We start from the raw sequence: 18496 nt of genomic DNA, 5'->3' as shown, positions 1-18496 counted from the left end.
TCTAACTTTCAACTTGACTTGCCTTGAGCTAAATGAGACTGACGAGACATCTCTACTCTGTATCCAGCTGCTTCTGGACAACAAGGCAATAGCTCAGTAACTGTCACACATACACAGAAAAGTAAAACCGTTTTTTTTTCGTGCCTTCTTTGTTAGGTCTGCTTTGGTCTACAGCTGTTCTCCTAACTGGATTAGCCGAAATAAGACATTCCCATCAGGAGTCTCAATTGATTCTTAGGGAATTTAAGAGTTTATCATCGACCCATCGCAGTAACTCATGCAAACAGTACAAAACTGAAGTAAAATCACTGAAACTTTACAAAAAATGACACACGCCATTTAAACTTTGTCTTCACAAAGGAGCAAATGAAGTACTTGTGTTTTCTAAAAGGCCTGTGTCTTACTACCCTCGACATACATCCAGGCCCCAACACCACGCCATTGCAAACCCACTCCCTCTTGCAAAGACACAAGCCCGCACACATGCTTTCACACAGCCTGCAGCTGCAAATATCTTAACAAAGCTGCCCTCGCTACAACAACTTTGCTATCGCCCGGAATATCGCAGAGCCCCTTTGGGTGCAGGCCTGCTGCCAATCAATTTCCCACCAATAACAATGACCCCCCCGAGAAAAATACAAAACTGAAAACAGCTCATTAAGGCCTGTTTCATGTCAGTGTTCCTCTATAACGAGGGGCCATTAGTGTTTCTCTCTCTCTCTCCGCAGAGGCCTGGCTGAAAAAGGAAGCAGTGGAGGGAGAAACGCTGAGTAGACGCTGCCTTGGTCTGCTGCTCGCTGATGGACATTTATGAATGGCGCCACAGCGAGCGTGGAGAACACAGCACACGTACACTACACAGATCTGTTCACATATGTCTTCAGCTTCCCCTTTTAGACACCACGCACGTGCACAACGAGATCTGGAATTTCATGGAGAGACGGCAGGTTTATTTCAGTTCCCCTTAACTTTTCTTAGACTCCCTAATCACAGAAACAAACACATTCACACAGATGGCTGGCCAACATCACCGGCATCTCTACTGTGACAAACCTCACTCATTCCTCAGACTAAGCCGGTGCCTTGTGCATAAAGGAAACCAGGAGCTGCAGGAGCCATGGGGTCTGCAATCAAAGGAGGAGAGGTGTTACCCCACTACTTCACCCGTCCAACCTGTACAGCCCTGATATCTCAAATCCATCACAGCGATCCGAGAGCACTAAAAACTGATGCAGGCGAAATGCACTAGTACACATTTGATACATACTTTTGCTTCAAAGAACATATTCTAACAATGTAGCAACAATGCTTTATTATATATATATATATTTATACTTTTATGTACAATGTTCTGTAGCAGCCCTCAGAGTTTTACCACAACTGTATAACATAATTGGAATGTCAGTGGGCAATATGGCCAAAAAAACCTTATTTGGATTTATTTATTAATTTTTTCAGTGTTCTGGACAATAAACGATTTTAATAAATGACACAAACTAAAGAAAAAAAAAATGAACAAGCCAAATTCCACGTGACAATAAATCAGTATTCTTTCTCAATTTTGATTGAAAATGCATTTATAAGACTTCACTGTTCCCATGTAACTAAGGCCAACTGTTATTATTAATATTACATTTGAAAAAAAATAAATAAAAAAAAAACATCCCTAGAAACCTTCTTAGTAAAAACTGTAAAGAAAGACATTTGAAGCAAGAATTCAAAGTAACACTACCAGAAGTACCAGCCCACCTTAACCTGTGTATTTTCACAAGAACAACTGCAGTGGAACTGGCTTAACATCCACTATTGTTTAAATCACCCCACACTGTCATTATGAGAAGTATGTACTAGTATACGATGCCTCCTGGAGACGGAAATTCTGACCTAAATAAACATAAGCTATGTTGTAATTGCATTGTAATTTATTTAAATGGTTGGAAACTGCACAGGAAACCACACTACATTATTTAAACTGAGTAAAAAATACAAAAAAAATTAGATTATAATAATGCATGGAGAATTTGAAACAGGGGCTTATGCAAGTTATTTCCCCAATGATTCAACCCTGTCTGGTAAAAAATAGATTTCTATTCAAGTAAAACTGCACACAGATCTGTATTAACATTTGCAACTTTCCCTGTTCATTTATTGTCAACACATTGTTGTCAACATATTCCCTGATTGTGTTGCCTTTAGTTCTTCATAAAACATAAGATATCAATACAATGTTTTTGTGCCAAAATATTTAGCGCATATATTCTTCCCAATACAACAGCCAGACTTCTTTGCAGCCTGATCTGGCAGTAAAACCCCCAGTTTGTCTTCTTGTCACTTTTTTACGGTGGGGTTTAGGGAACTACAGCAGTTGGTTAAGGTTAAAGAATGATACGGGTTGGTCTGGCTCACTTTCTGTACATGTAGCACTTCATTCATTCAAAAACTATGTCACAATGTGAGAACGTAACCATCCATCGATTACATTCCCTAGAAAAATGTAATTGCATCTGCAGTTATATGCATGGGAACATCATTTTTAAGAAAACAGGGTTTCAAAATCCTTGCAGAAACTTGTTTGATTGTGCTGTTGCATCCTGCATTTTAATTGCCTTCTCTAAAGCACGGACTGACCTGATGAATTAAAAAGTTTGACGGATGTTTGAAGGACGTTTGAAGTACATACTACGTACTAATCTCGCCAGATTGTCAGAAAAATATTAACCTAGTTTTTGTTTTATTAAACTAAAACTAACAGCTAAAATCACTCATTTGTAAAAACTCAATTCATGTTCATCATGTGTCAATCATGCCCATATTAATGTGATGAACAAACTGGATTAGATGTTTTAAAGGGCGACTTCCCCAACTTGCTTTCTATGGCTTTAGTTGGTGGTGTAAATCTGCATTAATGGTCCTAAACGTCCCTCTGACCCTATATCCCTACATATATTTGTCAGTTTCTGGCTCAAAAAGTGTTTTGCATCATTAGGGGTTCAGATGATGTAATCTGGAGGAGTTTTAGAAAAGCAAACTCCATAGTGTGAGTGACAAGATGACTGAACAATCTGAACTGAGGTTCCTCCAAGCGATGTAATCTGGAGGCAATTTTCAGATACTAGTAGAGAGATATTTCAATAGAGGTGTCAAAGGGATGTTTAATGGAGCTATATCCAAAAGAAGCAAAGTGAAGGTCTCCTTAACTCATCATAAGAAAATCTGGATGTGATACACAAAGAAATGAAAATAATTTAACTTGTTTTTGCAGGTGTGCAGAATGTTTGCATTCATACACACATTCCAACATGAGTCGATGGTTCTTCCATCTCTTATTTCCCTGCTGTTTGATGCATATCTGGTTTAATAACAGCGGTTAGGTCCAGATAATTGCTCTACATATCTAAACTTGGGATTCAAACTGTGATTTACAAAGTAATTGCACACGTATTTACACTCTGGAAAAACTGTGGAATCAATCAAATTAGATTTTTTTCCCCCTTTTTTCCTTTTTTTTCTTTTTATTGTAATGTAATAAATGCACACTTTAAGCCATATCAGAGATTTAAATTGGAGAAAAGAATTACATTGCATCCTTTAATTGACTTTATGTGCTATTAGGTCTTCATTTTCAGTCAATATGCAGTTTAAATAATCAAAGCTCTTCATTCATTTGGGTAAAACTGGAAGACAAACACGTTATATTTATTGCTAAGGCTTTTTCACAGCAAAGCCAGCAGAAAAGGACAAAAGCAAAGCGACAATTTACCTTGCCATGACAAACACACATTTGCTTATCGTCAGTAAGGCCTGCCTGAGAACACATTGTTGTGTTTTGTAGCCCGGTTACCCCAGATACCAAAATAACCCACTGTGCAAAACAGTTGGTTGATGCAGACTCAAAGTTATTTCAAGGACCTCCCCAAAGAGAGTTGTGCAAAATTGGAAAAAGGTCCTTCATGCTTCATTCAGTAAGATAAACCAAATTACATTTATTTGGAAGAAAACCACAAGCGCTCGGCTGTTTTCAATGTGACAGATTTAGTATTTGCTGCCGTTAGCTGAATTTCTCCCCTTGGTTTAATCTGATGTGACATTGGTCCCTATTTATATACAGTACACACACCATTAGCGACTGAGAAACGATTTTAAAAATTAAGAACTACAAACAAAGAGGCTTTTTTTTTCCATTTGAGTTGACATTAAAAGAAATTCTCCACATGCCAGCTGCATTACGAGCGTTTTCCTGAAAGGCACCTTCATAGTCGCAGACATCAACTCCGTTAATTGAGCAACTGATGATCGAGTCTCAGCGAGAGGAGAGCTGGAGACCCGAGTATGACGAGGGGACAAAAAGATGGAGATGGCTTCTGTCTTTTAGTCATGCAGCACACCGTGGAGACAAACAAGCAAAGAATGCGAGATCAAGGCAGAGAAAGTGAGCGTAATGATGTCGTTAATAGCTGCTGATTGTGAGCGCTTCATGAAATTGCCACCGACAGTCTTTCCAACAACATCAAACAAACATCAGACCATTAATTTGTGAAAATCCTATTAAACCTCTAGAGAGGTCTTATAAACAAGGCAACATACTGTTTCCGGCTTATTTTGCTTTTTCATGCCTTTGATGCCACTGAGTTGCTTTTCAAGTGCACGTTTCAAACACTTGATTACCAGAAAAGGCTTTGGCCGCTGCAACAGACGTAAAATTCCCTTAGAAGGTTTGGATGCAAAAATATTGCAAAAGAAAGCAACCTGTAGGCAAACAATGTGGATTTGAAGTGGACTCCAGATTAATGGACATTAAACCACTCAGTTATAAATACTGAGTTCACATATTTGCCATCCTTGGCTTTAAATATCCACGTGTGAACGTGTGGGAACGAGGTTTAGATGCATTTGCTTGCGAAGAAACATCAGAGGACATTGACTAAAAATAAGATAATAAAGTAAAATAAAATAAACATTGCACATGTGCTGTAAGTAGCTTTGTAAAAATGTCTCAAGTAAATACTGAACATGTGCTACAATAACCTCTAAAGAGACAATGATTACTATACAATATGAAAATAAACAGTACAAATAAGAGCATAGGATGAAGGAAGCAACAAGAAAATACCACAAAATTTAAAATAACACTATACAAGGTGGAAGTGACCACCGTATTCAAGGAGTATTGAGATTCTCGTTGGATTATCTATAGTGAACTCAGGATTCTGAAGGCCCGTGGAATGAAACGGTTGCAAATCCTGTAGAATCATCAGTGTATTTAATGATATGGTTGGAAGTGAACCTGGCAATGCCGTGGTGGGTGAAGAGCAGTGGGCTCAGGATGCAGGCCTGAGGGAAATCGGTGCTCAGGGCGATGACCGAGGAGCTGTTCATTCCCCCCCGCACAGACTGGGTCCGATCGGTGAGGAGGTTACACAGCGGGTGTTGAGGCCTAGTGGTTTCAGTTTTGTTACAATGTGCTGGGGGACGATTGTGTTATGTGCTGAACTGAAGTCCACGAACAGCGTTCTTACATGGGTGTTTTTCTCATCCAGGTGTTGGCGGCTCAGGTGTAGTGGAGAGGAGATGAGGTCCCCTGTGGAGTGGTTGGGGCAGTAAGCAAACTGACACGGCTTGAATGTGAAGGGGATTTTGGAGACACCATTCTGCTTCACGAGCCCCTCGAAGCATTTCCTCGTGATGGGAGTGAGTGCGATGGGGCGATAGCCATCCAGAAAAGTTATTGTTGATGTCTTTGGCACTGGTGTGACGGTGGCTGTCTAGAAACAGGATGACACAATTGGGTCCGGGTTCTGCGGATTGCTCTCGTTTTAAAACTCAGTGCCTTCTAATCCAGATGAGGCACTGCTTTCTTTTCTGGTGCCCTGTTTAGTGCCTTGAACCTGCCGACATGTTTTTCCATTCGCTGAGGAAGTCAGTGTCATCCTTACAGGCCGTGTAGTTTGTAATGGCCTGGATGCCCTGCCACATGTTCCTGGTGTTGGTGGAATCATGGGAAAACTGTAGATTTTCTGTCGATGTGTTTCGCTGGCTCCGGCTGTTCAAAGAGCCACTATGTTACCAGATTTATAAGCCGTGTTTTATGTTTTCAGCAGTCGTGGTTGGGCCAGGTGGTGACGTTCTTGAGGACACTGACGTCCCCCATGCATTTCTGTATATACTCTGAAACAGATGTAGCATACTAATCCACATTGATGTGCTGATTGTATGTTGGCTGCTGCTCTGAACATGCTCCAGGCGGTGCTGGAGCACTGAGGTCTTCTCCCTGATTAACAGTGGCCTGTAAGCTGGAATGAGCATGATGAATAGATGATCCGAGTTGCGGGCGTCACACTTCTTTGTATGCTTCCTCGATGTTACTGTGGGTCAGGTCCAGTGTGTTTTCTCCCCTGATTGCAAAATCCACATACTGATGGAAGTGAACGAGGACAGTTTTCATGTTGGCCTGATTAAAGTCCCCAGCAAGAATAAAAACTCCCTCTGGGTGTGCATTCACTGATGGAGCGTGTAGAGCGCTCAGAGCCTCCATTGTTTCAGCACCGGGGGCGATGTAAACAGCTGTGATGCAGAAACTGGTGAATTCCCTGGGCAGGTAGGACGGTCGGCATTCTACAGTCAGAAACTCCACATCAGGAGAGCAGTGACTGGACACCAGCTGTTATTTGTGTAAATACACAGACCTGCAGCAAAGGGGGCGGCTGTAGCTCAGTTGGTAAAGGCAGTCGTCCACGGACCACAGGGTCAATCCCCGGTCCTGGCTATATGTCGAAGTGTCTCTGGGCAAGACACAGAACCCCTAACAGCCCATTCCCCTCCCTAGCTGTGCAGTGCTGGTCCAAGCCCGGTAGAAATTGGCGAGGGTTGCGTCAGGAAGGGCATCCGGCGTAAAAACTGTGCAAAATCAACATCCGGACAATGATCCGCCGTGGCGACACTGAACCCACAAGATAAGCTGAAAGGACAAAAAAAACCCCAAAAAAACACACACAGACCCCCACTGATTAGCCCAAGCTAATAGCAGCACTGGGTATGGAAGAGTCCAACCAAGACTGTCAGAGTTATGACGCAGCAGTCTCTGACCTCCTTGTTCTTGTTGATTCGGGTGGAAATAATTTCAGCTTGTTTTCTAGGAGCGAACATTGGCAACCAGAATAGACGTTAGGGGGGTTCTGCATGGGTCAGCTTTTAGCCCTGCTGTTAGGCCCTCCGCACAGCCTGGCTTCGGATTCCTGTAGTGCCGCTTGCGTCATAGCGGCATAAACTCAACCACCAACGGCGGCTGAAAATCCTTAAAATCCAACCCATTGCGTTTCTCATTTAATTGTTATGTTGCATAAAACATGGTCGAAATATGATCAGGTTCACTGCAAAAACAACAAAAGCAAAAGTGTTTACAGTTTAGCTGCAGAAGAACATCATTTTCGGGGGACGACTTCAAAAATCACTTGTATTTAATTTCCATCTAAACCCTTTCCATAACATTTTAGACAAATCTTTTATATGAGACACATAGCGCCGTTTCTTTTTGTCTTTTTTCTTTTAGCAAAGCTTTAACACTTATTACCGTTTCCGCTGTCCAAAGGGAAAACATGTATTTTTACCATTTTACCTTATTTTATCCTGTGGAGGCAAATCAGACCCATCCCCATTTTGTGACACTGTGAAATACTGAAAACAACAACAAAAACGGTGTAGGAGGGTGAGTTTAGTTTTTTTGTTTTTTTAAAAATGCGTTATTGATTTCGCAACTGCCATGAATATCCCTACATCTCTGATAATAGACAGGAAAGGAGAGTCAGGAGGACGGAGACAGCATGATTTGCAGGAGGGTTTTACTGACACGAAGACCGTTGATCCTCTTTGTGCTGCAATTTGTCACAACACTGTTGACAAGAGACTTTTCTTCCCAGACAAACCAGGGAATGCCTGGAATCACATTGTGTACATAATGAGGCGTGCACATGCTCTTAATACGTGCTGTGCAAAGACACAAACAAATGGAAGCGAAAGACAAAGGAGCCATCAGCCATCCTGCTCTTCATATAAGAGAGTGGCTCCCTGCTAATGAAATGCCTGCGATTGCTCACAATGTATGATCACGTATACACAGACCCTCATCCACACAAACCCCGTGACCCAGTAGTTAATGTTTAAATGGCTGATTAACGTGTTTGTTTGTTTTTTCTTCCTGTCGAGATTTTTCACACCAGTATTTCAGTTTGCAGCAACATCAGCACAGCAGACAAACCGATGCAGGTTGAAATCCATGAAAATAACTTAGAGGTCGGAACTACAAGAGACAATTTCACACTTGTCAAATCAGCAGGTTTAAATACTTGTTTGAATATAAAGTTTAATGGACCTTTGGGGTTTTGCTTTTGACTTTTTCACAAAGGCCTGAGATATGTTGTGTTGCTGAGTGTGATGTGTGCTTATGGTTTCAATAAGGCTCTGTATTACTTTGATGTCCTGCCATTGACCACTCGCGACACCAGCAGATTGAATTCTTACTATTTCAGTTCGAGGGGGGGATCAGGCTGAGTCTACAGGACAAGATAACATTGTGGATGCATTTTGATGTAGAAATCTTGGTGCACTAGGAGCCGTCCCTTGGGGGACAGAACAATACATTCCGAAACTGCAGTGCCAGCTCCACCACAATGATCATAACTCAGGCTATTCTTACAAAAATAGCCATGTAGAGTTTCTCTTTCATAAAAGCTGCTTCCGTGGACCTCTGGCCCCGATAACTTCCACATCACACACTTGTCAGGAGCCATAAGCTCTGCGCTGGATGAAGTCCTCGTCACTGCCACTGCTGCTGGTGATTAGGAGGAGGCGGTTGCTCTGCCTATGTCCTGAAGACACATCCAACCTCTGAATAGAGGACGATAGACCGATGTGTTTCCCTACCACAGCTCTCTCGTTGAAGAAGCTGCTCAGGCATTTGCACGTATGAGAAAACTGTAGTTTAATGGAAAGTGTCTGCTCTCACAGGGACTGTGCAGCACCTTTGTAAAAAAAACCCAATACCCCCAAAACATTACCATCATCATTTCCAGACACTATTAAATTGATAATAAACAACTGAGATCACTGGAACAGGCCCCTGCTTGCAAATACACCCAACACTTTGCAACACAAGGTCAAATTCGATTTACTCATGTGTCAAGAGAGTGGAAACTTAAGGGGAAAGTGCTGGATTGGTCACACAACACACATAATAATACTAACAATAAATAGTTAAAGTGGAAAACGAATATTCATCCCCTTGTCTAGTTTTTCACTACTCTGACGAGTTATTTCACACCACACTCTTTCTTCCAAAGAAATTCTGTGCGGACTGTTTGGTATTCAAATGTATGATTAGGTTGTACCCGAGTTGGACTGAATTCCATGTACCAGTCCCTCTCAACACAAACTAGCCAGTCACACAAATCATCCAGACAAAACCAAACAACATTAGCGGCTTCCAAAACTGTTGAAAAATTCTATGAATAATTTGCTTAAACTGGAAAAATGTGTTTTCATCATGCCCCTCAGTGGCAGGTTACCAGTCCCTCTCAGCCCGTATGAGCAGGAAATTGGCAACATCTCACAGCTGTGGTAAAAACCACATTCCTTGTGTATTTTAAAGTCAATAAACTTTTAAAGGGATGCATGTAAATAACAAACATGTATTTTTGTGCCTAAACCAAACAATATAGCATAATGTCACATGGTAATAAGATGATGAGCATGCCAGCATGTCCACCTACTGGTCCATCGCTATGATTGTGATAACTGATAATGACTTTCGAATGTTGTGAGAACATCCAAAGCTCATGCTTGATCCAAAGAAGACAACAACGTTGACTGGACGACAAAACTGAAAAGTAACAGTCCTGCATGTAAAAGTCCAGTACTTTGCTGACCCAGTCATCCACGGACTTGATGGTTTTTCTGTAGCAACATCACGTGTTTCATCAGAGAAATCCTGTTGTTGAAAAAAATAGGTTTTGCAAATAATCTGCAAGATGAGATGAGTTAATGGGAAGAAATGATGGTGGCTATATCGCATTTTCCTTTAATGTAACAAGGAAATGTTAATTTGTGTTTTTGGCAGGTTGCAATTACATTGGCACTGAATCTATAATTAAAGTGCTCACATGCAACATTTATTTTCCGCCAATTTATCCAGTCTTGCAGTACAAAATCCACAAGACTACTTAAAAAAAAAAAAAAAAAAACCTCACAGCACTTGGTCGAGGGTTTGGCAAAGATCATGGTCTGACTCAACGGAGACACAGTGACTTTAGACAAAACATGTTTTTGTATTTACCCAAAATCTCTTTGTTGCCTAAACCTAAGATGAGACTGTGGAAGAAAACTCCGGTCTCTGGTGGGACAGTTGTGCACATGATAACATAATCCAGCCAGTGATTACATTGCCGCCTCAACATGACTGGGAGAACATCTTTGTGGTATATGTAATTTGTAGGACAGTTGTTGTTTGCATGGATGCTGGAGCTCTAAATAAATGTAAACTCACTTATTCTTCTCAGGGGAAGAAGGGAAATGTGTTTCTTTGTCCCGTAATCTTGTTTCATTCAAACCTTTTTATTCTTTCATAACGTTTGACATAGTTAAAATTAGATACAGTGCTGATGCTATTTCGGCAAGTTACCCCTTTTTGCTACATGTATCAGACATAGTGGGTTGTTATAAAAATCCTTTCTGACGTTAACGCACATCATTTGTGGTCGCGTGGTGGATCTGAAGCTGAGATTTAATTGTTGTAGACAAATATCAGAGTGTGACAGATCCAGCACGAGGAAGCATTGTGTTACTGATGCTCATATCTGAACCCAGACTTTGACTCTGCCTTTAAGTTCAACAGTTCATTTTGGTTTCCCAAAAGTGTTGGATGCTTTTCTTTTAGGGGGGAGGGGCGCTTTTGCTTCGTCACCGATCAACAAGGCGCTGACGTCGTATTAAACTACAAAACGAAAAAAATAAAAAAAAATGATGACACTAGTTGACTGGAGAATTATTATTATTTTATTCCACCAGCGCACAGACTTCATTGGGGGGGACTTATGATACCGTTCTTTTCTCATAAAACATTGGCAAATCAATTTTTAGTACTATCTCCTAATCTCGCATTGTTACAAATTCCGGCCGAATCTCACCACAGGAGGCCGATCAACATTCAGCACGGCCTTGCACAAAAAAAAAAAAAAAAAAAAAGTGAGTGTTCATGATCGCACCAACATAACAGCCTACTCTACATTTGATTCATGACATGCATATACAGTAAAATACTCTATGTTTAGCCTTACAGTACGTACACTGAATACTAAATCATAGTCTGTGCACATACACAAGTATCCATGATATGGTTTAGCGCAGTACTGGGTTTCAATGCAGTAAATTCCTTAATGCTCTCTTCTATTCTCTTCTCGCTTTCCCCCTTTCTTCTCTTCATTGCTTCATGTACTCTGTGCAGTTCCATACCCATTTATTCTATCCCATTTTATAATGTCTTTTAAATGTGCTCCCCCATCCAAGGCATTCAAAACACAACGGCACAGTCATAAACAGGAGCCAGATAAAGCACAATAGGCCCCGCGTCTTCCAAATCTAAATGACATGATTACACAGTGCGGCACAAGGTATTGTAACATCGTGCCTCTGCGCCCCATCCTCTCCACAAACATGTTTGCATATATTTGAAACACTAATCACTGCATAATTACAAGAGATGACTCCCTACATCAAATGAAGTCAATGGAATCGCCAGCGGGCTGACAGGAGAAAAGAGGAAGAAGCATGGGAGATGAGGCGTGATATAAAAGTTATGGCCCATGAAGAAGAAGAAAGGAGGAGCTGACATTTTGACTAATATGCTACTGTCTGTCGCTGTGGCTCGACTCCACACGGGGAAAACGAGGAACAAGGCGTGCTCACATTCGCTGCGAGACTTTTTCACAACATCACAAGCCTCTAAATTATTGAAAACAAGACGGATTTGTTCATTTTACATCACTCCCAACTCTGAAGGCACAGGTAACATGGCAAAAAGAACAGAGGTATTGTTCACTGAAACTCGTGCACTCGGGTGCAGTCAACAGAAAAATTCTGTTAACTGCTCTAGTATTTTTTTTTTTTTTCTTCAAATATGCCAAATTGTTGCTGGAGGTCAGTGGAACTGACTGGCTGTTTTGAACATGAAATAAAAGCCACGAAGCTGTTATGAGATTTGCGCCCCGCGCCAGGTGAACAGAGAGAAGGAAAGAAGAATGAATGAAAAGATGTTTGAAAAAAAAAAAAAAAAGCCACACACTATTATCATGCCTGACACAAGAGGTGCATTTTTCTGCAATCACAGCCAGAGTAATATTGCAAAGTGCCTCTATGCTTTTGAATCTGCACAAGCCATTAATTCATCACTCTGATTATTGCATCTGATCGCACCTTGAGAAGAGAAAACCTCTTTCACTCGGAGGATTTGCACTTTGAAAACCACCTTTTTCTTCCTCTCTTCACAACTCTTCACATTAAAGCTGTAATTCTCTCAGCCTTTTCATCTGGCCTTCAGTGCAGTCTAGACACAGGATTAAAGTTTGTTAGTGTAAAATTTTAAACACTGTATATCTTCGACTATGAATAACATTCCGTTAAGTGTTTGAATAAATTGTTGGAAATAGCTTGAAGCTGTTCTGGTGCAGTGATCCGCCAGCAGGGGGGGCTAAAACTTTGGATCCTCTCACCTCCCTTGCTTTTGTTCAGTCCTTTCCTTCAGCCTTGACTCCCTCTCCTCTGCCCCCATCCCCCACCCCTCGATGGGGAAAGGCCAACGGAGCTCTGGAGAATATTTATGAGCTTAGGGAGAGCAATTGGTTTGAGATCATTCGACAAGGGAGGAAAAAAGTAGTAGGGAATGATGGGGAGAGAAAATAGAGAAAACGGGAGGCTGAGAGGCTGAGGTTGGATTGTAATATTTTTATTTAACCTTCGTTTAACCTGGTGGTTAATTAAAACTCATTTCTCAGTGCCACTCCTTGCTCTCCCTCTTTGTGTGTGTGTGTGTGTGTGTGTGAGTGTCAATGGCTTTTTTGTACTTATGAGGCCAAATATCCACATGGGCATTGAGGAAAGCTCTCCAAATTGCTAACATTTTGGCTGCTCCTCAGTCCCACGTGAGGCGAGTCAGACGATTGGACTCGGATTGAGGACTGCGACGCGTAGAGGTGACGCTTCGAGATGCAATAACAAGCCTCTTTACTGACCCATAAAGGATCGTAAAGTGTCTGCAAGAAGCCGGAGAGTGTTGTTGATCAATATAAACGACACAAGGATTGCTTTGGCTGGATTCTGTCTGGCTTTCAAAATTCATGAGTCTGTTTAGGAAAAAAAGAAAAAAATAAGACTGTGAGGCCCATTGCCGTTTTGAGGACACTTCAGATCTCTTCATTTTGCAGCTAACTGGCATCCTCGACTGCTCAGCGATGGATGACAGTGCTATGGGTGCAAGATATTTAAAGCCTAAAAAGGCTTGGCTGTCAAAATGTTGGAACACGCTTTCACTTTTTTTTATCTTGGTGACATTTTAAATTGTCACTTTCTGTTTCCATTTAATTTTTGCTCTAATTAACCACGTTAACTCCGTTCTATGAAGGGAACGGGAAAAGACGTAGCTTAAAGGGGAAAAGGATTTTAGGCTTGTCGAGCTGCATACTTGCTGATAGAGGTCAAGAGAAGTCACCAGATTTGTTTTTGTGTATGCAGAGATATGTTAGAATAGCACACAAAGGGTGGGGTGCTGAACGAGCACGGTGACACAAAAAACCACAAGGACGAGGTATAGAGACATTCTGAGAGACAAAAAAAAAAGAAGTGGCCAACAGAGAGCAAGTGACGGAAGAAGTGATGGATGTGGGGAAGCCAACAGTGCAACATTCTCTATCTTTGCCTGGGATTGTCGCCCCTGTCAGCTGCTAAATGCCAGTGTCAGTCAAACCTCTATTCAGCTGGCATCAGCTCCTCCACCGCACGCTTGCCGATGCTCCGACAACACCATTGCCATCACCCAGTATCCAAACACTTACCTGGTGCGTGCGCCGAAAATACAAACGCACCAAGTCATGCTCAGCAACATCAGCATCCTCGTAGGAATAATGCTGTCGATTTTGTTCTGAGTTTATGTAGGAAGACTGTCAACTTGGCAAAAGCTAGAACATCAGCTCTGTTTCAGCAGGTGCAAACAATGCATCGTGAGAAGCTTCTGTTAAGCCGTGAAGTGGAAACAAGAAGACATGCAAAAGCTTACATCACTAACAAAATGGATATTTCCCTCCCAGAAACACACCAATATTTTTTGCCCCACACGTTCACACTGAGTCGCGCTGCCACCACCTAAAAGTGTGTGTTTCAATACAAAGAGAAGAAAACACCAGGCCACATTTATATACACACAGACTTCTATTAAACAAAAAAACAAAACAAAACAAAAAAAACTGCAATAGTACAGTTGAATGGTACAGCTCTCACATCGCAGTTTAAAGGTCTAAAGTTGTTGAAGCTTTTTTCAAATCTGAAAAAGATTCCAAACTGTCAGCCGATGTCAAAACCTGCACTGAAACAGCATTTGTTCGTGCAGTATGCCTTTTTTATGCCATATCGGATCCACACCTAATGAGACAGCTATCTAATATCATTCACACATGGGAGCCTGCATCTTGAAAAAGCCCTTTAATTCCACCCTGTCGTCAAAAGGATTTGAAGAAAATGTTATCATAGCAAGCTTTCAGACAATATCCTGCTGCTTTTAAGCACACACCCCCTGTTCTTCACACCACACACTTCTGAAGCCATCCTGTCTACCCACTGTCACACATCAACTGGCTCAGTCAGATGTCTGTTACGTCCCGCTGCTTTGCCCAAACCCTCCCGCCGTATCTACACTTTGAGTTTCCACTGATATGCAGCATTCCGTGGGTTTGTATCGTACTCAAACCATATGTCAGCGCTTCCCACAAGAAGGAGGGAGCAGGCAGTCGAACCCAAAGAAGCTCGCATCCATGCAGACTGCACGCAGAGACTCCATTTGTATGCAAACCTCTACGGAGTGATCTATGCTCTTCCCACAGAGTGCTACCTACGAAATCTGAGCCTAAAAAGAGTTATTATGAGATCCCCTGCCTATACTTTCTTCAAAGGATTCGGCAGAAATGTCTCTTTACCTCCATGCAATGCAATAGGACAAGTCAGAGTCTAATCATTTCAGGGTGTGGGCATTCGGCCAGCATTTTCTTGCAGGTCATCTCCTTCTCTCACCTGTATATCTTGTACTTGGTGGTGAATCCTTGCTGGTAGCGCTCTTTGAAATCTACAAACTCCTGCGAGTGGTGAAAAGGACCCTTGTCTGACAGGAGCCAGCCCAGGGGCCCGGTGGAGCCGCCAAAGCCAGCCCCGGCAGGGTCGGCAGCCCCAGCCCCTAGTGACACCCAGCTCTGGAGCAGGCTTAGTGTTAACCACTTCCATAGAAACATGAGGGCCGTCAGTCTAATGGAGATGCACGGGCCACTCATGCTGCTTCCTCCGGCCCCGGTGACTCCTCATTCTCCCTGCACTCTGGATGAGTCCTTCTGGAAGATGGAAGGTTGAGAGGAGTTAAAGGGGTGGAGAGAGAACAATAAGGCTGTAATTTTGGTTTGGGCGTGAGCTGAGGGCTGCATTTGTCCAGTGTTGCTGGCTCAGAAATTATGTCAGTGGGACCCTAAATTCAGAGGGTCAAATATGTACAGCACATTTTGTGTGCATAACGAAATATTGCACATAATAAAGCACACGAACACAATTATCTTTACATTTAAGTCACGATGTTTGTCAAAGTAATTGCTAGTTATAATTATAGTGGTTAATACCTTATTCTGTAAGTGCTGTGCTCCTTCACTGGTCGCAATCAGTCTTCGCAAAATCCCCTGATAGGACCGTGGAGTTGGGGTTAACGCTGCGCCTCCACGGGACGGCATTAGAAAACGACTTTTCTTGAGACGCAAACAGACGCACAATTAGGGCCAACAGAAGACCACATCCAACCTCCTCGGAGCGCGCTCCTCTCTGCTCTAACACAGTGGCAGCTGTATTTCCAGCGGAGAGCGTCCGGAGAGGAGTAGTAGGTACTGTATGTCCAACCCCAACGGAATGAGTCGCAGTGGACACGATGCTTCGAGGGCGCACAGGGTCAAATCTTCCAGGTAGATCATTTGTTATACCACACAAGTGCAGTTTGGATTCAGCTAATGCGCAGGAAGCCGATGACAAGCAGGAGAGATGCGCTCGGGGCGCACGCAGGGTGCACGGGGAGCTACTGATGGTGCTGACGGTGTCTGGACTCCTAGCGCACGGAATGTGTGAATGGCATTCGCGGCGCACTCACCCTCCCTCCTGTACCATAACGCCGCGGTTTAATTTATTCCAGCAGCAAGCGCACTCCCGGTTGGCTGGGACGTAACTGGAGGAAGTGAGGAGAGTAGGAGGTGTTCTGATTGAGGGTGGGTGTGTGTGTGTGTGTGTGTGTGTGTGTGTGTGTGTGTGGGGGGGGGGGGGGGTAAACTGGATGAGGCGATGGTCAGAGGATGTGTTCTGGAGTCAGATGCTTGATTTATTGGAGTCACCTGCCGGATAGATGAGGAAAGAGAAAGGTGGAACCCGGAGGGGAGCCAGATAAAAAGTTAATAAGCCGACAGCCTTCTGTTTCTCCATTAAAACATGTACAATCCACTCGGAGTTCAAGTGATACATGGAAACGAGAAACAATGAATTAATTCAATTTGATTTAATGAAATGCACAGAGTTTAACTGCTATACTGTGTGCAGATACATGTAGTTGAATTCTTTGAATAATTGCTTTAATGACGGTCGTGGCGATGATGATCATGAGGAGGAGGAGAGAATGTATTCAGCCCCCCTGCAGTTATTCTCGTTATCTTCTCTGCCCCTCTGCCTCCGCTCTCCTCTCTTCCTGCAGAATAATCATCACTTTCACCATCAGCAAACTTAATTAGATCTGCTCCATCCCCGCGCCATCCGAGCGCTTGTGCGTCGGACACTGAGCGCGGATCACAGGAGGCAGAGAGCAGCAAAAAAAAAAAAAAAAAAACGGAGGGAGGGATATGTGCTGCTGCTGCCTTTCAGCTTTTTCTGTGGACGTTCAAAGGGAGGTTTTATACAGGGATCGGATTAGAGAAATGAACACCACTGAGTCGCGAGATTCACTGGCTCCCAAACTCAAAGAGGAGCTCAAATCCCGTGGCACGGCGACTTGCAGAATGTGGAGTGAAAGAATGAGTTGATTTGTCACAGTTTCATCATCATGTGTCGGGATTGGGTGCCTTTTCCTCCGACCCTGCCTTGCAGCTATGATCACTGGTGAAGGACAACTACCTAACAAGAACAGACACCCTTTGCTTTTGCAGTGTTGTTTCTGGATGTCACTTCCCCCTTCAGCTGTAGCTGACCATTCAGAGGTTAAACTTTATTTCTTTAGTTTTCAATTAATGATGATATTTAGTGGAGAGAGTGCCATGGCTCATTACTTCCTTTTAGACAGTTGTAAAACACGGTTTTCAGGTTTCAGAGCCCCAAAAGACATTCGAGCTGAGTGCCAGTATTCACATTTACCCAGTCACATAAATCATTTATCAATGGTGATGTGTGTGTTTGGGTATAAAACCCATTTACATGTGTGCCAAAATGGCTCCACGAGCTCGTTTACTTCTTCTTAGCAGGGACAGAATTGATTGGCAATCGATGGAACGTAAGAACGTCCATGTGCAACCAGATGTAAACCAAGGGAGAAACAAGGAGAATGTCACAGCAAAGGGCTCATTATAGCTCCAGGAAGACACAGGGACTGTGCAGGTCACAGTGGCTGAGCAATGACCTATAACAAGGAGTCATCCTTCCACTCTTTCAGGCTACAGTAACCAAAAGATTGCACAAGTGGAGCCTTGGCAACTGCACCCAGCCAGACATCCTCCTGCAGAGATGTTCGAAATGAATAACAATAAGAAAGAAATTGCACTTGGAATGTTGCGATATGTGCTGTATGCATCGGTAGCAGCATGATTTAATTACAAATCTATTTAATACATTGAATCTTACGATCGTACTCCTACAGGGTTGCTGTAATTCCTTTGTCTCTCGAGGAAAACATGTTCTGTTCAATGCAGGTACAATTCACACATGAATAAATGCAGTAATTACATGAGGCGTATTTAATAGAATAAACGTGCAACATAAACGAATCAATTATGTTCTGCAATTCTGTACAGAGGTGGAAATCGCAAGGGCTTACTGAAAAACCCACAAAGAGTTCGAATCCGACTCTGCAGCTTCTTCACTTGAGTCTTTCAGCTCACCGTTTGCTCCACAGGTAAAATACAAATGAAGCTCCGATGAACCAACTACACGCAAACAGGTAGTGTGTAGCACTCGATGGCATTCG

General features: G+C 42.6%; 1 protein-coding gene across 4 annotated transcripts in view; it reads right to left on the bottom strand.

The window, feature by feature from the left end:
- LOC137131884 (BMP/retinoic acid-inducible neural-specific protein 3-like) overlaps window positions 1-16515 on the bottom strand; it is a 51174-nt gene extending 34659 nt beyond the window's left edge. The window contains exons 1-2 of one of the 4 annotated variants that reach the window (XM_067513721.1): window positions 15912-16515; window positions 15322-15632 (exon numbers count right to left, since the gene is read on the bottom strand). In XM_067513721.1, the coding sequence (XP_067369822.1) occupies window positions 15322-15575 (254 nt within the window). In that variant the 5' untranslated portion in view covers window positions 15576-15632; window positions 15912-16515. Of the gene's footprint in view, window positions 1-15321; window positions 15633-15911 lie in introns of those variants that run through there. The other 3 variants (XM_067513720.1, XM_067513722.1, XM_067513723.1) reach the window with 3 other exon arrangements.
- Between the last annotated feature and the right edge of the window lie 1981 nt (window positions 16516-18496).

The sequence above is a fragment of the Channa argus genome, chromosome 8 (genome assembly GCF_033026475.1).
Source record: "Channa argus isolate prfri chromosome 8, Channa argus male v1.0, whole genome shotgun sequence".
NCBI classification, from domain to species: Eukaryota; Metazoa; Chordata; class Actinopteri; order Anabantiformes; family Channidae; genus Channa; species Channa argus.
The sequence above is the reverse complement of the archived record's forward strand: the minus strand, read 5'-3'. Positions and strand labels throughout refer to the sequence as shown.